The sequence below is a fragment of the Podarcis melisellensis genome (genome assembly GCF_964234715.1).
Source record: "Podarcis melisellensis genome assembly, chromosome: 7".
NCBI classification, from domain to species: domain Eukaryota; kingdom Metazoa; phylum Chordata; class Lepidosauria; order Squamata; family Lacertidae; genus Podarcis; species Podarcis melisellensis.
In genome coordinates this window covers 58,558,905-58,580,175 of record NC_138539.1, presented here as the reverse complement: position 1 = coordinate 58,580,175, position 21,271 = coordinate 58,558,905, and the positions used below count along the sequence as shown (strand labels likewise).

General features: G+C 42.6%; 1 protein-coding gene across 3 annotated transcripts in view; it reads right to left on the bottom strand.

Annotated features, from left to right (window-relative positions):
• Positions 1 to 505: 505 nt before the first annotated feature.
• MBOAT1 (membrane bound glycerophospholipid O-acyltransferase 1) overlaps positions 506 to 21,271 on the bottom strand; it is a 41,726-nt gene continuing 20,960 nt past the window's right edge. For 2 of the 3 annotated variants that reach the window (XM_081919264.1, XM_081919265.1), the window contains 5 exons: positions 20,088 to 20,191; positions 19,261 to 19,325; positions 18,620 to 18,752; positions 17,207 to 17,358; positions 14,322 to 16,810 (listed from right to left, as the gene is read on the bottom strand). In XM_081919264.1, the coding sequence (XP_081775390.1) occupies positions 16,672 to 16,810; positions 17,207 to 17,358; positions 18,620 to 18,752; positions 19,261 to 19,325; positions 20,088 to 20,191 (593 nt within the window). In that variant the 3' untranslated portion in view covers positions 14,322 to 16,671. Of the gene's footprint in view, positions 836 to 14,321; positions 16,811 to 17,206; positions 17,359 to 18,619; positions 18,753 to 19,260; positions 19,326 to 20,087; positions 20,192 to 21,271 lie in introns of those variants that run through there. The other variant, XR_014170559.1, reaches the window with a different exon arrangement.

Here is a 21,271-nt window from a genome sequence, read left to right as displayed (position 1 = left end):
CCCAGGCAGGATTGGACAACTGACTAAGGTAGGCGGAGACCTCCAGGTATCCCACCTGGGGGAAGGCAAAGCCAAGCATGTGTTGATGGAGCTGCTCCAGATCCAGGGGCTGCGCACATCCACTCAAAGGGCGCCCCCCGTTTTATGCAGGGAGCGGTCATTATGAACAGCTACGGTGCACTATGGCAAAATGGCAGAACTACCACAGGTTTTACTTCAATATTTTGGCATGTTTTTGGTTAGTAGCAATTCTTATATCCAGTGTCCACTTGACTTGCTTGGCTAAAGAGGAAGTGTTGAAAAAAGTCCACACACAAAAATATCTCCAGCACACACACACACACACACACATTTGCCATCTGTAAAAGGGATGGTGAAGGGGTGGGTGGTGGTACAGCCCTTTAAAAAATGCTTTAATATACCTTTACTTAAAAAACCCTTGCTTTTCTGCAACAATATTTTTATTAACTTCAACTTCCAATCTGAAAAGTAAAGTCACAATATGACAAGAACTGATTGGATAAGATCAAATGGGCAGTAGTTGCTTGTGTCTGATTTTTCTTCTTTCTTAATGTGTCTGGACTATTATAGTGACTATTTATTCATTTACAGTTATTTATATCCTGCTTGTCAGGATACAGATGCTTCAAAGACAGTTTGAAAGTAAATTGAAGAGGCATTAATAAAATCATAAAAGTCTCAAATTATAATGGTTCATTTGGACTCTTCTGTCACAGGAACAGGGTCTCCATTCCCTCAGAGTTCATACAGCTGTCCTTGCTTCTTGCAGCAGCTGATTGTGTTTCTTTGTCAGTCCAGAGAAGTCCAGCTCATCCTGAGGGGACAGCAAACTCATAACAATCTCCACCTTCCGGAGTCAGGGCTTATCCACACCGTGTCAAAGTTTGTCTTGTACGTTAGCCATTCCAGCATTTCGACGGTATGAGCCACATGGCATTTTCACTGTCCAGGCAACATCTGAGTTTTCCTACTTTCCATCTAATCACTAGTAGTGTAAAGGGGTTTTCTAAAACAATTATATTCCACTAAGCCATGTGGCATGCATTTGGCATACCATGGTTTAAGGATTATAGCAGATTTACTTAGTTTCACACCCCACAACCACCTCACATATTACTTGCTGCTCCCTGCATCAATTTTTTTAAGAAAAAGCTCTTTCATTTCTTTCCCTTGGACTTATAAATAAAGTCTCACACTGGAGGGTTTCTGCTTCTTCTTAACCCTGCCCTTACTCAGCAGCAACCTGTACACACACACACACACACACACAATTTTTATTTATTTTCCATTTAATATTATGCATTCACATCATCATTACACACTTTACAGCTTTGGCTCTTTAGAGCCTATCGACTTCCTTCCCTCACCTCATGAATTTCAAAAGTAACCTTTGTATCATTGCATTTTGTACGTTTTTCAATTCTAATTACACTCATTACAAAATAGCTCAAAATTTAAATAAAAATAGAAAATTTCTCATTACAAGTCTTCAGACAACTCTGCTAGTGATGTTAATTGCTTACAATAATCTTTCAGATATCATATAAATTTACTCCAGTACTTTTGGAATACTTGATCATGCTGGTTTCGGATTTTTCCTGTCAGCTTCGCCAGTTCTGCAAAGTCCATCATCTTCATCTGCCACTCTTCTTTCGTTGGTATTTCTTGTTGTTTCCATTTTGGGGCTAAAACAATTATTGCCGCAGTTGTTGCATACATAAACAGTCTTTTATCTTCCCTTCACCCACTATACCCAGTAAAAAGGCTTCTGGTTTTTTAACAAAAGTATTTTTAAACATTTTCTTTTGCTTATTATATACCATTTCCCAGAAAGCCTTTACCTCTTTACAAGCAACAACCTGTTCTGACTGATTGCTTGTTGGGCTGCTGAGGAGACAGCAGCCATTTTAAACGCCTCTGGCCCATGCCTTCCCACAGGGTAGTTGGGGGCAGATGGCCCCATGGGGGCAGAGGAGAGAGTCTAGCGGAGGAGGCCCTGAGATTATATTTTCCTGTCTCTCCTGGACTCGTTCCCATAGGACAATGATCAATGGCCCCATGAGGGGAGGCAACTGGTCACCTGCAGCATGCTCTGAGGAGAATTTTGCCTGCCTATCTCTTGCTCTCTTGAAAATTTTCCCCAAAGGGCAGTTGGCGGGAGTAGGCCCTGGTGTCTTTTTCACCTGCCTGCCTCCTTCCCTCTCCAAATTATACTAATTTGCCAACCTGCATGAATATTTCTGTGTGTGTAAGAAAAGAGCTGAATGAATGTCCTAGAATCTACGATGGCTGCCTCTGGATACACTAAATCGTGGAAGAAAAGCAGCTGAAGACAGAAACTGTTGGGCAGATTATGCAAGTGTCCCTATTTTCCAGGGAAAGTCCTGGATTTACAGAAGCCATCCCAGTTTCTGATTTGATCCCAGTGATGCCCATAGAGACTGTTAAGTTGTGGGTGAACATATCAGACGACACAGCGATTCTTCAAACAGCTCGTTTATTCATAGGCCAGAACAGAACTGAACTGAAGGGTTCAGTCAGCCTGCTTATATCGAGCTCCAGTACAACGTAACTGTAACAATTTTCTAAAACTATCCAATCACTGAACCTCACTTTTGATCCCTTATTTGCATAACTGTCTACAGTATCCCCTGCTGGCCCAGGGTGAGAACTTCAGTACATAACAGAGACCTCAGCTAACTAGCCAGGCTAGAGGCCTTGTGCCTTATCTTGTGCTAGGAACAGCTTTAGTCCCAATGTTGTAAACAACATTCCTAAGTGTCTACATTTGAGAAGAGAGTCCTTGTTTCCTTGCCTAATACCATACATGGTATAATTAGTATTGTGTTGTTACTTTAGATTGGAGGAAGTTTATGCATATGTATTGCTTTAACAGATAATAGCTATGTATATAAAGCAGGCCCCACCCTTTTGGTAGCCATTATTGAGCTAGCCTCAAATGTTAATTTTGCTACACCAGAATGTCACACTTGTCCTTAGGATGTCCCTGTTTTCATCAAAGAAAACATACCTCTAGAAGAGGTAGAAGTCATCCCATTGTTTAGCTCCATAGCCTGCAGAGAAGGAGGAGGTAAAGATGACTTTATATGTGAGCAAAATTGCCTACCCTCTTTTGTTCACCAGAGGTGTTAACTTCATCTGAGCCTGGAGGGGGAGCCAGGGCTGGGGATTAGAGAAGGGGGCCATCTTGTTGGGATGGTGAGCCAAGCAAGTGAACAGCTGAGGAGTGGCATGAGTCTAAGGACCTGGCAGAAGAGAGGAGGTGGGGCAATGCAGTTGTTGTTTTTAATCAGGGCCTTTCTTGGAAGTAAGTCACAGAAAAGGAAGAGGAAGCAGAGCCTGGAAGAACAGGGCTGTGTGCAATGATGAAGGAGAACAATTAAATTACAGGAAACAAACCAACAAATTAAACATTTCTGATACTGCTTGCTAAAGGTGACTGATCAGCAGAGCAAATCATTCTTTACGGAGTGGCCAGCTTTTTACCTGCATCTTTAGCATGCAGTCTATGGTCTTTTCCTGGTCAGTTGGCAACCCTAATTCCATGCCTTTTCATTGGCCCTACATACCATGTAATCATAGTTATGGGGAGCCCTACAGAAGGAATAATTATAAATGGATCTTCACAGCAGTGCAACCGTGTGTGTGTGTGTGTGCGCGCGCGCACACACACACACACATTCAGAGAGAAACAGAAAATAATGCTTTGCAATTACAGTCCACAGCTGCTGCAGTTCCAATATGCTTGCTCCACACAGGTGCAGCTATTATGACAATGAATAGTACACATTAAAGGTGCCATCTATAGGGGTAATAATACTAGGGTTGAAGAGGTATTTTCATTTTCAGCCTAATGCTAGGAAGGAGAGAGAGAGAGAGAATAATGTAAAATAAAAGAAGGCAATTCACAACCATCCCTGATGGTTCGGCTGCTGCTTAGAAACATTCTGGTTTCAAAGAATTCGCAGGTAATGAGTATTAGGCCAGCATGTGAAAATCAAAGCACTAAATGGTTTAGAGGTGATTCCCTTTTAGCATCCAAAGGAGAAGGCAACATCAGGATTCATACCAAAGAAATGTCATCCTGTAAAATACCTTGGCAGAGTGCAGCCCAGGTAACACTGTAGTCAGAGTGAATAAATTATTTCCACAGCTCCACCAAAGGATAAATGCCGTATTTACTAGAATGTAATGTGCACCTTTTTCTGCTAAATTACATCACGAAAATACGGGTGTGCATCAGATTCGATGGCACATTACATTCAAGTAAATATGGTAAGTGAAGAGTCTTCAGAGCTTAATTTTTAGCAGAGGTCATCAGGGCTCAATAGTTTTCGATGCCAGGGATTAACCCTGGGGCATTTGTTTTGTATTAATTTATGTCCTAAGTTTTCTCTAACGATCTTGGGGCAACTTACAAGGTTCTACTCCTCTTTCCTGCATTTGAGTAATTCACAATTTATTCATTTGTTGTCCAAACTGCCCTTCATCAGTTATTATTATTGGGCCATTTACCATCTAGACATCAGTACAGCAAAGCAAGAAAGACCCACCAGCATTTTTAAACCTATATTAAACACAACCACAATTTTTTAAAATGCAGCTGATCTCAGTCAGAATAATCTTTTCTGAAAGTCCAGCTGAAGATATAAATTGGGAACTGGTGCCAAAAACCAAGTATTGAAGGTGCCTTCAAATAATAATTTTTTATTATTATTATTATTATTATTATTATTATTATTATTATTATTATTATTATTATTATTATATTTATACCCCACCCATCTGGCTGGGTTTCCCCAGCCACTCTGGGCAGCTTCCAACAGAATATTAAAAACATGATAAAACATAAAATATTAAAAACTTCCCTAAACAGGGCTGCCTTCAGTTGTCTTCTAAAAGTCAAATGGTTGTTTTATTCCTTGACATCTGATGGGATGTTCCACAGGGCAACAAGAAAGGTCTCCTTTGCAGACAGATCTCCATACATAAGCAGGCTGATATAGGAAGTATTCCAGTATTTGGCTTCTAAGTTGTTTAGGGCATTATAAATTAACATTAACACATTGTATTAGGCTCAATAGTATACTGTATTGGTAACCTGTGCATACCCTGCCGGTGTTGTTGAAATCTGGCAAACTGTGGCTAAACTTAACTATAATTTGCTTAAACCAAGCCAATTTCAAACCAACAAAGTATAAAGATGGCTTGTGTAGGATTAAAACAACAAGGTTTGAATGTACTGTAACACTAAACTGCAGTTAATCAAAAACAGAAGAAAAAGTGCTGTGGGGTGGGGAGCACGAAAGCCCAAAATTCACACATGGCTCATTCCTATTATGATAGGAAAAGCCATGGTTTAGCAGGTCATCTGAAGAGAGCCATTTTCTCACTGATCTTTACAGTGGTCTCATAAAGGCAAAGCTGGAGCAAGGCTGAGGTAGTAGCTTGCCAAATAGTATCTAGTGAATTCGTGACTGAGGGGATGTTGTAAATGGTATTGCCCATAATAATCTCTAATGGCTTCTGAACGTCAGAAGCCATTTGTGATAATTCCCCAACTCTCCAGCCAAAATCCATAGCTTTTCATAAAATACCACTTTATTTCATGTATCCGGAAGAGTTTGCCATCTCAGATTATGAGCATACTTGTCGTTATGAGAGCTTCTAGCCCTCATTTTAGAGATCAGTGGTCCAGAAATGTTAAGCAGTTTATTAAAGTGTTCATAGGCCACCTTTCAGGATACATATCCTCACTCACAAGATAGCATAAAATGCATGAAATGAAGAACAAGCATAAAAATCAAGATAAAATCAAAACAACTATCTAAAAGACAACAAATGTACAGCAGATAAAGCCATATTGTTATAGCTCAGCTAAACATTACAAAATAATTAAAAATAATTTAGGCTACACGTATTGGATGGTGGAGGGGAACTGGATATGCCTGATCTGACATCAGGAATCACAAGACAGAGAAACCAGTAGGAGAACACTTCAATCTCCCAGGACATTCTAGACAAGATCTCAAAGTAGCTGTTTTACTACAAAGGAATTTCAGAAATAGACTGGAAAGAGAAGCTGCTGAATTGCAACTTATTACCAAACTTAAAACCATGGAGAGACCTGGTCTGAACAAAGACATTGGATTCTTATCTCATTATACATGACAAAGCCATTTTTCACCTTCTCACCCCTTGCTTTTTCCTGTAAGACCTATTGCAGTCGTTAAGAGTCGTCTACAGGCTCATCACAGCTATCTGCCAATCACCCATTCCCACCACCCTTCTAATACCCCTCCCCACCTTCTCACTATATAGAAGGGTCTGGAAACTTCTGTTTCAGTGTATCTGAAGAAGTGTGCATGCACACGAAAGCTCATACCAAGAACTAACTTAGTTGGTCTTTAAGGTGCTACTGGAAGGATTTTTTTTTGTTTTGACTATGGCAGACCAACACGGCTACCTATCTGTAACTGGATATGCCTAATTCACCTTATCCTCCTCCAACACTCTGTTGAGATCTTGCAGACAGGGTAGAAATTGGGGCAGAGGAATACCTTTGTTCTCCTGTCCTTTTTCCAGTGGTTTACCTCTTATCAGATGAGGGTAGGGAGAGCTGAAACAAAACCAGCTCTAGAGTTGGTGTGATTTATTTTGTGGTTTGGGTGTGTGACAGGGAATTGGGAAGGTTATAGATCCTTACGTTCCATTTCTTCCCTGGTCCACTCCCTACCTCTTGGCATTGTTAGGGTCCAGGTTGCAGAAGGTGTCACAGCACTGGGGAGGGGGAATCTAACACTGGATCCTCCCAGAGGTCAAAGCACCTCAGAGACAGTGTTCAGAAGCATCCTATGGCCCCTGGGATACCATCCCAGGTCATAGGATAGCAGGGTCAACTAGAAAGTTTGCTGGTTGTTGCTTTTTAACACATTCACAGAAACCAAGCAGGTGGTGGATGAGAACACTAAAACTGACAGCAGACTAAGGCCACATTAGAGCACTATGGTACTACTTTAAACAATCATGGCTTCTCCCAAATAATTATGGGAGCAGTAGTTTAAGGATGCTAAGAGTTGTAAGGAGGCCACTATTCCCCTTGACAGTTTTCGGAGTTCTCCGTAAAGGGGGACCCATTGTTAAACCACTCTGTAAACCAGAGCTTTCCAAACTTTTCATGTTAGCGGCACACTTTTTAGACATGCATCATTTTGCAACACAGTGATTCAGTTTTACTAGCAAACCAGTTTAAACTAACCCCTTTCCAGCCCCGTGAAGAGCACGGGGAGCGTTTGCGTGACACACCTACACATTGCAGCTGACACACTAACGTGTCGCGACACATGGTTTGGAAAGCTCTGCTGTAAACGGGTAGTTCTGGGAGGGGAATAGGGGACTTCTAACCATGCTACAGCTCCCATAATTCTTTGGGGGAACCAGTGATGTTTAATGTGGTATCATAGCGCTTTACATGAAAGGTATGAATGTGGCCTAAAAAGCAGTTCATTGCATGCCATTACACATTCGCTAAAACTGTTCTCTGGATTCACAACACACGCCAGTTTACCAGAGCTGGCAGAGCAAAAGTGCCTTAAAGGGGCCTAAAATTGAGGGGAGGGAACATTACACTCAATTTGAAACACCATAGGATGTCAGCATAATGAAAACAAAACTGAATGGATAAGCTGGCTGGTATACTAGGAATGGGAAAAGGCAGCTGAACTCAAGAAAAGCCACTGGATAGAAGTAAACAGAAAGCCTGGGAAGCAACCTGGCAATAAACAGGGTTGCCAACTGGCTAGAAAAATATGGGCCGCCCTGATAACCTGCTGGTGCCTGCACACTAAGCTACAGTTAAAAACACAGCTACAGAAGTTGCCAACCCAGCGACAACAGGGCAGCTGTGCCACATACAAGGTTTAGAAGGAACAGAGTTTGCAGGTTCTGTTCCTTATTTCCGAATGTCTTTGCACACCCTTGAACAGTAATACAAATGCACAGTATATCCCACCAATGGCACATGCTGGAATCTTTACTGTAGAGCAGCCTTCTCCATTGCTGGACCCTCCAGTTGTTGTATAACAACTCCTATAATTCCTGATCAATGACCATGCTGACTGGTGTTGATGGGAATTGCAAGCGAACTATATCTAGAGCCAGTTTAGGGCACCTTGGGCCTAGAGGCCAATCCTTAAGTTTCCATAGTAACTTCTCAAAGGAGGAGGGTGGAGACACAACAAGAACAACAAGGCTGTACCTGCTCATTGGCCGCATCCCCACAGACCCCACCAGTTCTGGTGGGCATTAGCCGCCATTGTTAAAGGGAAAATAGGGTATTCCTTTTTTGTCCTCTCCCTATGTGTCATTATCTTGTGAATGCAGAGGTTTTTCCCCTCCGAATAATTAAATCATATTCACGAGGACAGCAGATTAATTGAATTTAAATTCCGAACGACTACAGAAGCAGAGAGGCATGAGTCACTAGTCCATTCTAATGAGAAGATTTATTAAGGACCTTTCTCTGATAGACATATAGAGCAGGGTTATAAATATTTCATATTCAATTAATTGAATTTTGCCCTCCGCCTGCGATGCTGCCCTGAAACGTTAATCCACTGGGAAATAAAATCTCAAACAAAGTAGGAAAATTTGATCATTGCAGCAGAAATGTTCTGCTACCTCAACCCCACTCCACCCCTGGCAGATGACCACAGTGCCTAGGGCAGAAGCCCAAGTGTCAACTGCTTCTGAATTTCTACAGAGATTGAAAAGGTGACTGTTCGTTAATTGAGGAGTGGCTGTATAAAATGGATGCATGTATAAGATCATAGGAGTCCTGCCTGATCCAAAGCAGATTTATAGACGCAGTTGCGATGTTGAACAACCCTCAATAAATAGGTCACATAAACCTAAGAATCCTTGGGGTGGCTAATGTTTTTGGACAACAGAAATATTTTGGGCTACAACTCCCATCAGCCCTGGTCACGGGCTACGTTGCCTGTGGCTGACAGAAGCTGAAGTTCAACAAGAACTGATAGGCCATATATTTTTCCCTCCCTGCTTCCAATATTTCAGCGTCATGGTGATCCTTCATATATGAAATAATGTGCTCAAGTTTAAATGGATTTGATGCTTACTAAGAGCATGTCAACATGACAATGCAGCAGGTCTTACACTGTGCAATGGAACTCATTGCTTTTCACCAAGACAAGCCCTTCTCTGTAATGCTTAGGGTCAATTTGCTCTCCTCTCCCACAGACCGCCTTTAATGCAACATCAGAGCCTGTGTGTGTCCTCTGCCCACCGCCGCCATGCCACTCTTCTTTGGGCCTACCCATATTTACATCCAGCTGGGTTGACAGAGCAATGCCACAGAGACCAGCAATCATCGTCTCTGAGCCCACCCCACAAACACCATGATGCAACAAAAAGGTAGGTTGGCCCCAGGGGCAGACTTGGTACTATGGCACCTTGAGCGAGGCCAAAATTTGCCCACTATTCCTTCTACTGTGCTGCACTTTGGGAAGCAGCTGTGAGTGCTCTAGCAGGGTCTCCACCTTCTTCTTCTCCACCTCCACCTTCTTCCCAAAGCTGGGCAAGTGCTAACTAGGTTTTGGGGAGGAGGAGGGAGGACTCTAGGACCCTGTCAGAGCCCTCTTGCCTCTTTCCCATAGCTGGGCAGGTGCTTACCCTCTCTGCTTGGCGCCCAGTAGGGGGGAACTGGTTGTGTTGCCCTAAAACCTTCTCTGTTGCCACATTTTGGGCTGGGTTCATCTAATGAGTCCTGCCAGCAGAAGAAAGCACAAGGTCTTCCGCTAGCACAAAGGGGGCTTTTGCCTGCTGCCCTCCCGCTCAGGCAGGCATAGGCAAACTCAGCCCTCCAGATGTTTTAGGACTACAATTCCCATCATCTCTGACCACTGGTCCTGTTAGCTAGGGATGATGGGAGTTGTAGTCCCAAAACATCTGGAGGGCTGAGTTTGCCTATGCCTGCCCTAAGGCCCCCACCCAATTGGCTCAGAGTAGGTTGGAGAAACCATAGAACAGCACACAGGTGGAAGAGAGGGCAGGATGTGCGGTCAGAACCTCCTTAGCACCATGTTGAATTCCTACAATAAGGTAACTCACGGAAGTTCACAGAAGGAAAAGCTTCCCATCTCCTCCCCTCACCCTACACACTCCCCTAAAAAAACTTATCTAGAAGATCTGGGAGGGTCTCCTGAACAATGGGGAATGGGGTACAAGGGGGCTTCTAGAGGAGAGGTTAATGGCCCAAAATTTGACTGAGAGGCTGGGAAACTTTCCTTCTAGTTAACTTCCTCACATTAACCTATTTTATGATCCAAGCCAGTAGGCTGATTATAAGCAACCAATTATGGTTCTAAGTTCTCCAACAAAAAGCTCAACGGGAGAAACAAAAGCAATTCCACCCTCCAGGCAGCTGTGCTCTTTGCACTCCATGCTCTTTGGGGAGAATATGACAAGCTGCTTTCAGCCATATGCTTTATTCTTTAGGAAAACAGCTACTATTCATTCTTCTGCAATGTTTTAGCAAGGATGAAGCAAGCATTTATCTGAAGTAGCTGCTGAGACACCGTTTTAATCTCATAGCAACATCATAATCACTTCCCATAAAATAAATCTCTATCCACACACAAGGATTTTTGGAAGATGTCCCAGAGTGTATTATAAAGTTCCTTGAAATCATAGCAGTGGTTTCACATCTTAAAATATTCTAGCAAATATTTCTACTTCACCATGACTGATCCGAGATAAAACAAAACATGGTGGACTCTATTTTTTAAAAAGGAAGAAGGGGGATGTACATAGTTGGTCCCAATAAATTAATGCAGAGTTGGGGGGGGAGAGGTAAGTGAACTTCAGAGAGTTTGGGAGTTGCTGTTATCACAAGAGGTCCTTGAAAACTTCAGGAATTGTAGCCAAGGATGGGGGAGAAATTTAGTTTGATTTATATTTCAGTGTGATCCTCCGTTAAGTCACACTTCCCAAAACAATACACAAACCAAAATGTAGCTATTTATGAAATTCACACTTCTCTGAATATTGTGGTGCAATTCTCCACCAAAAAACCTGTACAAAAAACAGTTATGCTAGGGGAAAGGGTCTTTACAAGTCATCACCACTTATTTTACTTATTAGTCACCTTCATGGGGATTTTTTTTTTCTTTTTAAAAAATTGCAAACGCATGCAAAAATACACAGAAAATGAAACAGGAAAAATGAGGAACAGAGACAAATGAGAACTGACAGATTCGTCCATTCCTAACCTTGTAGAAAGTTGTGCTGCAGTCAGCGAAATTATGACAAGGAGACTGAAAAGATCACTTTACCTTACATGTACCTGTCTGTATCTGGAGGTCTTCTTCAGCAGGCCCCAGTCCGCCAAATGAGTCCCTCTGCCAAGTGAATTAAGGGAAAGGGTGACCAGGGAGAGGGCCCTTTTGATGGTGGCACCCCAGCTGCAGAGTGCCTGCCACAAGTCTTGCTCACCTTTCAAGGTTGCTTTTAATGATAGTGCACTTTATATTTTCAGTTGTCTCCCTTTCTGCTTTGGTTGGGGGGGGGGAACCCCGATTATGCAGCAAACTGTTATTTTCTGGTATTGTGTTTTTAATTGCATGCCACCATTTTCTTTGAAAGCCACCCAGAGAACTGTGTTATATAAATACTGCAAATAAAACAAAAAATGGTATGAGAGCCACTCCCCTCCAGGCACCCACCCAGGCTCCTGCTGAATGGACACACTGCACTGCAGTTTTATATATACCAAGCCCTGGGCACAAAACAAAACAGCATTCCAGAGATGAGTTTCCACCCATAAGCTCAGCATTGTTCACCATCCTGTCATAGAAGGGTCTGAAAAGCAGAGAAGTGTCAAGTTCTCCCCTTGCTGTCCCAGCTTTTGGAAGAGCTCCTAGGATTCCTTCCTTCTCCAATTCATCTCCTACAGCCAAGACTGGTCATAGAATCGTAGAATTGTAAAGTTGGAAGGGACCCTGAGAATCATCTAGTCTAACCCCCCTGCAATGCAGGAACACACAGCTGTCTCATACAGGGACCACACCTGCGTCCTTGGTGTTATCAGCATCATGCTCTAACCAATTAAGCTGTCCACTGTCAGATGGATAGCTGCACAGGGAACCGACCTTTACACACCGCCTCAGAACCTGAAGATGCTCCTCTCCCTTGACCAGATTTTGGAATGAGATTGCTTGTTGACAACATTCACGTGAAGGTCTGCATTGAACACCCTCTGCCTTGCACACAGCAAAGGTTTGCAGTAGTCAACTCTTTCTTCATAAACAGGGCAGCCTCTTTTCTGATGTTTTGGGGGCTTATTCTCAATTCATGCAGGTAACACAGGCCCAGACATCTTCACTTTCATGCATCATAAGGTAAACAGGCAGAGGGATGCAACTCATGAGAGAGTACAGTGGTACTTTGGGTTACGAACTTAATTTGTTCCGTTCTTAACCCGAAACCATTCTTAAGCTGAGGCGCGCTTTCCCTAATGGGGCCCTCCCACTGCTGCTGCACCGCTGGCGTGCGATTTCTGTTCTCAACCCGAGGTACTACTTCCGGGTTAGCGGAGTTTGAAACCGGAAGTGTTTGTAACCTGAGGTACTACTGGATATGGCTTTGAAAGCATAAGGTCTGAGGTTCAATCCCTGGCCTTTCCAGGTAGGGCTGACCTCTGCCTGGAAACTTGAAGAGCTGCTGCCAGTGTTGACAAGACTGGGCTAGACAGACCAGCTGTCTCAGTAAAAGGCGATTTCCTAGGTTCCTCTGGCATTGTGCAGCCAGCATCACAATGTGGGAACAAGAGCAAAAGCTAGGCGAGTTTCTCTCTGTCCCTTCTTTCCCGACTCTGATAATAATGTTATGAACTTCTAGCATAGAATCATAGAATTTTAGAGCTGGAAGGGACCCTGAGAGTCATCTAGTCCAAATGCAGGAATCTTAACTAGATCATATCACATCCCAGCCTTCAGTTGGTACCTTTTTCTCCAAACTTAAAAACCCCCAAACGCTTTCACCTTTCTGTGTTGGAAAGGTGCTCAAATCCAAACAGGGTAAAAGGGTGAAGCCTGAAACTACCCCTTGCCAAGAATGATTTTGAGTCCTTCAATTTCGTTTTAGGGGTCAGCAACTGGCAACTCCTGAGGATAAATCCAGTCTTTCCCCCTAGGATTTGGCGATCCAAAGGGGAAAAAAGAGCAGAAACTCTGACAATAGGATTTGCTGGCTGACAAGCAGAATGTTGTGTTCCTTTACTGCTTTTCCACACCCTTCTCAGAGTCACTCCTGTTGCTTCCCAACCACACAAAAACAGAAGCATTTCCTTTATCCATGGCAGGGAAATCTGTGGGCCAAGGATGATGGGAGACCAAGCCTAATAGAAGCTCAGTTAGCAGAGCATGAGACTCTTAATCTCGGGTCATGAGTTCAAGCCCTGCATTTGACGAAAGGTGATGACCCTCACAATCCCTTCCAACTCTACAATTCTATGAATCTAAACATCTGGAAGGCTGCCAGTTCCCTGCCCTCTCGGATAATTAAAATCAGCTCAAAAACTAAACGTAGATTGGACAAGTGTGCGGCAGTGGCCACTAGATGTCACCAGTACCATATGCTATTTTTAAGCCAGCTCTTTTTCCCAATATGTGAGAAGTCACATTTTTGAAAGGGAAGCTTTTTAAACTTGTGGCATTTAGATAGATCCCTTTTTTAAAGGATCTGACAAATCAAATAAATTTGCTGTCTATCAACAGCAAATAGCCAGGAGACCTAAATGGAACTGGCGAGTTCAAAGGCAGACTGCAGCTGCAGCAGAAAGGGGCATAGACCAGGCCATGGGGGGGAAGTCAACTAAGTTTTGCTGAGAGCAGATTCACTGAAATTAATAAGCATGGCTAAGTTTGGTCCACTGATTTCAGTGAGACTACTCTTGAGGAAATTTAGCTTGAGTAAATAAAATCTGTCGATAAGGCAGTCAAACAGAGGTTGTAGCCAGACAAAAACACATGAACATAAATTATACCTAAGAATCATACATAAAAATAAAAACTTAATAAACAATCAATAAAGCATACCCATAAAACAGAATCTTAGATCTCCAGGAAGGCCACGTGGTTTTACTAATTATTCTGTTGCTACCTTTTCGATTATCTTTCATATATTGTGATCCACCTTGAGTGTTCTTATAATGGAAGGATGGGGTATAAATACTCAAATAAATAATTATTCAAAAAATGCTCTTTGGATTTAAAAAATAATAATATTTATTTTAAAAAGCTTTACAAAGATTTGCGCTTAGAATCCCTGGATTGAAGAACAGGGTGAAAATGTCCCAAATAAATACATAATATGACCAAACAGCAATTAAGTGATAACAGACAGCAGCAACATTGGTTCCCAAGGCATTCTGCTTCACTTGCACCTTCTAAAAGGTGATTTAATGCTACTCTCACATTGATCATTTGATTTGGAAAAGTCGAGCTTATTAAGATCAGAGCTTCCCCTCGCCTTTCCAACCAGAAACTGGAAAACGTTTTTTCATCACTCAACTTTATACAAAATTTTAATACCTTTCCCACTGTAAAACAAAACAAAACTATCAAAGCAAATTCAGCTCTGAAGCATCTAGCCAAACAGGAATTTAAAAGAACAGATATGTGGGTGCAATGTGGAACCCACTTGGGCAAAAAGATTATCATTGCGCCTAAGTAGTAGACAGGTGCAATACCCATGTCTTTCACTACCAGGGCACTCCATCCTTGAGGTTCAGTAGGCTTTCTGAATTGGGATAGGTTATAGGTGACAAGTTGGGCAGACAGAGGGAAGCACTTATGAGCTAAGAGTAGGCAGGTGACAAGGAGGCAAACTTACAGGGCAAGAGGTTTGCATCAGTTCCATTAATTTTAAATTTATCTTGTTCCCTTCATAAAGAAAACATATTATTTAAAAATGGAAAGAACCATTTACATTTTAAAAACCTAAAAGCATTGTTTTGAATATTAGGAAGCATATTCCGAAAAGGTTAAGTCAAGTGCTTCGCACCGAGTTCCCTGAGTTATTTTCCAAGTGCCAAAGTCATTTATCTTTGTTCGGCTATCATGAAATAATGAATGCAGGCAACATTTGAAAGGTTTGTAGTATCAGGAAAAGATTATGGAGTTCAGTGGCAGTGGTGGTGGTGGGGAGAAATCACCCAAGCTCAGCATAGAAAACAGGTCTAACAGGAAGTGTTCTGGAAAAGCCTGTAATTCTCTTTCAAACCCTGTCTAGCCCACATTTCTCACCTCAGTCTATACCTGATTTTATATCTGTATGGGCAACCACAGCCAGCCTGCTCCATGATCTTCCCTTTCCTAATGCCTAGTCCGTCACTCAGCATGCGCTTCGTTTGTTCTAGGTTAATGATTCTTGAAACATTTTACCAAACAGGACCCACCCATGTAAATTTCCTTTTCGCAGGGATGTACTGTCTATGTGGGCCTACTGGTCCCCACACCTGTTGACCATGAATCACAATTTTTTTTTGCAGCTTTTGGTGCATTCAGGAAACCCACCCATGAAATTCCTTGCAACCCACCATTTGGGAATTACAGGTACACACTACAAGTTACTTTTCACCTTTAATCGTTTTATGTGGGGGTGGGGGAAGAAAAACATTTTGATGCTTAGGGCACCCATCTGCTAATGTCAAGGTGGGCGTCGGGGTTAGGTCAGCCATGTCAGTGAAGTGAACGCTTTATACAAAGAAATAAAAAACAGCTCAGGCTGAGTCAGCACAGCAACTCTTCCCAGTAGATCTTGCCTGAATGAGGCAGTTGTGAGGAGTGAAGGTCTTCCCACATTTGCCTACGTATCCTCCTCCCCTGGGACCTTCCCTAGCAACCTGAGACTCCTTCATCTTGTCTCTCTTTGCTCTGCCCTCTTCGTTCCTCTTTGTGTTCTGGGAGACTGGGAGGGGGGAGGTGAGACTCCCTGGCTTCTTCAGCAGCCTGCCTGATCACTGCCTCTTGCCCCCCTCCTCTTGAGCCTCCTTTCCTGCCTTTGACTCAGGACTTGTCTCTGCCACGGCCTCTCCCAGCTCACTAAACTCTGTTGCCTCTTCAGCTTCCGACACCTCCTCCCCGCAGTCTGCTCCCTCTTCTCCCTCTGACCACTTGCTGCCATCCCACCACCAGTCCCCTCACTCGGAGCCTTCTTCCCCTGGGGCTTCCCTTGGGGGGTTCCCCAGCTAGTGCCCCCCCCGCTCCTCTGCATCTAGCCAGTCCATGACAGATAACCTCCAATGATTATCTTTCCCCTACATCAAAAGCACTGGATAATTAAGATTAACTTTAAGAGATGATAGATGTGTGCAAGAATTTAAATACATTAAAGACACTCCATTATTCTCTTTAGTTTACAAAAAAATATATTATCTTCGCCCGTCAAGGATGTAAACATTACCCAGTAACAAGACTTAACTGGTAATCAGTCCATTTCCTTTCTGTCCATTTAAAAAGTTTCTTAAATTAAGCCACTGCAATGATGTATTGCTCGTACCCATTTTTCCAGCGTCTCACAGAAGAGGAGCGACAATTCCCTTTTGAGGTATCATTTTGCTTTCTCATTTATGTCAGAGTTATGCGTGCCTTGAATGGGAAGCTGCTGCCTTTTCATGTGTTTTTGAGATCTGATTGGAAGGACCAGCAACACAAGTACACATAAAATGTGCATATGAAAGTACAGTGACCTGGAGGGGACAAAGAAAGAAGTAGCAAGGAATATAAAGCAAGTGGAAGTCTGCAGCCTTCTTCCATCTACACAACAACCTGCCATCACCATACACTATGAATTTTAAGGGAAGGAACAGATATAAAAATAAAATTGCTGGGTGCACTTTCCAACTTGGAGTGAAACAGATGCATTGCCCCTTCTCATTCCTTTCAAATATTTGCATCAAAGGCCCAAATATACATTTCAAATATTAACTGAGCTTCCAAAGGTGACACAGCTAGCAAATATATCCTATTTAGCTTTCCTTCAAACCATGATGAAACATCACCCAACGTGGACCACAGGCTGGCAAATCTGAAAAAGCTTTGGCCTGATGCAACCCCAACAGCTATAATAATAGGTGGTGACTTACTTGTATAATTTAATTGTAGGCTCAACAGCTAGCAGAACAAATGGTGCAACGGTATAGCAGACAGAGAGCTGAGTTACCAACCAGGTCACAATGTCATAGCCCCTTTTGAGAGGCTTTGGGGAGATGAAGAAATGCCGGAAATTGTTCCTGACCTTTAAAAAGGCAAAAAAGAAAAAAGTTTAAAAGCAATCTTCACATAATGGCTGCTGTCCTATCCACTTCATCATGATGTGGTCTGGTATACCAATAAGGAATATTTGGTTTCTTCTTTCCTCTTACTAAATAAGAAAGAAGTGTCTCAGCAAGAAACTGAGGAGAACAGCAGCTGAACAGACCTGGAAGAAGTGGCTTAGGCTGCAGTCCTATACACACATATTTCCTAGCAGGCATGCATAGGATTGCATGGTAAAGTACGAAGATTCAGCAAAAGATATCTCAAAAGGCCAAAGCCAATGCAATAATTAGCATACAAACAAATGCACACCCACCACCCCAAATTGTACAAAGCAGAATACCAAACTTACATAAATGGCCAGGAGCAGTCACAGGAGAGACGACAAAGAGAGGGGAACCATCTAAGCTACCACAACTACCAGGAACTGCAGTCAAATCCTACTCTTGTTTCTGATTCTTTAGCAAACACTGTTGTCAATTTTTTTTGGTAGGAACATGTTGATGATATATGATTTCCAGGAAGTGAATTTCCTTTTCCTTTTGGACATCTTCCCATCAAGCAATTACAGTGGTACCTCTGGATGCGAACGGGATCCGTTCCGGAGCCCCGTTCGCATCCTGAAGCGAACGTAACACGCGACTGCACATCTATGCGTGCACGGGTCGTGTTTTGCTGCTTCCGTGCATACAAGTGACGTCATTTTGACTGCCTGTGCATGCGCGAGCGGTGAAACCTGGAAGTAACGTGTTCTGTTACTTCCAGGTTGCCGCAGAGCGCAACCTTGAAACGCTTAACCTAAAGCGTATTCATCCCGAGGTATGACTGTACAATCATGCCTTTGCACCCTGACTGGTCCTGCCATGTACTATGTGTAGGGGTGGGGTCTGAAGCAGGGAGTCTCTGTACACATATTTATAACCAGGCACAATAAGCCTACATGGATGCTGCGGGCTCCCTGCTTGAGATCTCCATCCCAACCAACACACGGAGAGTGGTGGGAGGTTGACAATGGGAGCAGGGATAGCGAGCATGGCCCATAAATAGGTCGGTGTGAGATAGCTCAGAAAATGTGGGGTTTCAGACAGAGGCAGGTTGGTATATTCAAGAAAAAAACTCTGAAAACCAATAGGACTCATGCCCACAGCCATGTTCCAATGACCTGAAGAGAACTGAGTGTGAATAGTTACATTTCAGATTGCACCCATTTTAAAAAAATAAAATGGAAAGGAGATACATACTGCTCTGGCTGCTAGTGTCATAAAGATCCCAGTGACAAATGTAAAATAATATCCGGGGTAAACACCATGCCAAACAGCTGACAGAAGAAACGTTAAAGCTGTAGGGTACTGAGGAGCTCTATCATAGCAGACGCTGAGAAGAAAAGCAAGACCAAAATAATAGCATGTGCAGACAATACATGGATTGCATCTCAAAGGCTTTCGAAGCTGACTTCATAACTACGGCAGAAGGGAGGCATTTCAAAAGCATACTTATATGAGAGGACAAAATTGACTTCCCCAGAATGGCAAAGCAGCAACCTTGGTTTCAAATCCAAACTCTTCTTCTTCTTCTTACAGTTGCTTTTGTCCTGCTGCTTTTCCCCAGGGAAAACTGCTTTTTCTTTAACGCTTAATTGGAGCAAACAGCAATTCAGGTTTCTCCCAGATCGACATTTGCACCGATTTAGAGCTAGAGTGTGAATTTTTCCCTAGGAAAGGAATGGGGCAAGGGGGAAACCGCTTGGCCCTATGCTAGAGGGACGAACCCTTAGTGTAGAGATAGGCTTCAGTGACAAATGTTAAAAGCCCTGTTAAATGTATGGGCAGATGGGGAGGGTTATCAAAGCACTGTAAAAGCACCTCGAGTACATTGCTCTTACCGTTTGAGCCAGGCAGTGGTTTGGATATTCCAGTTTTCTACATACATTTTAAAACTCGTTGCCATCTAGGAGAGAGGAAAGCCCCGCACGTTACTGGTCTGCATTCATGTTAAAAATGTCAGTCCAACTCATCCTCACCCATTGGATTCAAATGCTTTGCCTGTGCTTCTTTCACCACCCTAGAACATTGAAATCTGCTTATCTTAAATAGTACACAGAGATGAGGTTTGCAATTTATTTTAAAAGATAAGAAGCATAACCTTTTTACACCAGCAAAACCCTAGATGGTAAATCCAGAGGCTAATGTTTGTTTTACAGCACAATTCTAACCATGCCTATTCACATATAAGCCAAATTAAATTCAGTGGGCTTTACTACTAAATTAGGATCAGAATCCATCCTTAAACTGTTTGGATTCTCACAATCCATATTTCATTTAAAATAATAATCTCTTGTAGAGAATTTATCAGTATATTTTTTTTATGTGAAAGGTAAGGCGATTACTGCTTTTTACAACAGAACTGTGCATAACAAGAAGCCCTTGCTGAAAATGTCAGATATTTGAGTTCAAATTCTTCAAGTTAACAAGCCAAGGGTGAGACATGGTCATGAGTTTCTCTTTAAAAGCAGCAGCAGCAGCAGCTTTTTTGTGGTTTTACATTTTTAAAATTTAATACACACACCAAAAAATGTTTCTGATAATCTAAAATACAAAATAACTTTTGTTTGCATGCATATCTGTGTAGTAATAAGACGTTTTCACTGGATGTAATTATCTTTTCAGGCTCATGCTATTCCCTTCTCATGATGTCTTCTTTTAAACTTACCTCAATGTTCCTGATATTCAAATTAGACAGAAGGTCCCAGTGGAAATTGCCTGTCTTGTCAACACCACTGAACCCATAGCCAGCTGCATTGTTGACTGCATCTGCTATAATTGCAAAAAAACAAGAGTCTTAGGCTGAAATCCAAAGACCTGCTTTATGCATGCCCAAGGATTTTGGCATGCCCAGTGGGACCTTTAATTCCAGCACATACACATACACATACACACACCACAAAGAGACTACAATGCCATATGAAATTCCTCCTGGTTTAAAAGAGCCTTCGTTTGTGGCATGGAGAGCTGCGGCTTGAGCTCTTCATGCCACAGACTAAGATTTATTTTTAAAAACAACAGGAGCTTCAAAACCCCTTTGGGTATCTGGAACTAGTCACAGAACCACAGAACTGTAGAGTTGGAAAGGACCATGAGGGTCATCTAGTCCAGCCCCCTGCAATGCATGAATCTTTTGCTCAGTGTGGGGCTTGAACCCATGGCTCTGATATTAAGTCTCATGCTCTACCAACTGAGAGCAGAAGCAGTGTTCACTGCGGCAGAAGCCACAATTTCATAAGAGTACTGCATAAAATGTCAGTACACAAAATGACTACCTGTGTAAGAAGAACATAATGGGTTGAATCCAGAATAAGTAAGTTGGAACTTGGGTCCCACTGAAATCAAGTTAACCATTATGAAGTTGAGTTACTTTGATTGCAAACAAAAGTTCAAGTCACTTAGTCTGGACCAGTGACATTTTATTTAGAAACTCATCCCACTTTATTCAGAAATTAAGAATGTAATGCAAGAACTTATGACGAGCCTCCTGGATCATGACAATGGCCAATCTTGTGCAGCGCCCTGTCTGCATATTGGCCAACCAGATGCCTGTGGGGGAAATGCAAGCAGGGCCTGCTCCCCACACCCCACTCTGTGGCTTCCAGCAGCTGGTATTCAGAAGGCAGAGCATAGCCATCATAGCTAGTAGCCACTGACAGCCTTACCCTCCATGAATTTGGCACTACAGTCATGAACCCAATATTACAGACTTCTTTTTTTTGGAAGACGCCTATGCATGAATTTGTTTTATGTGTGTAGATCAGTGCACGCTGATCAATGCAAAGTCTTCACAGTAAGGCTCTACAGTGGTACCTCGGGTTACAGACACTTCAGGTTACAGACTCCACTAAC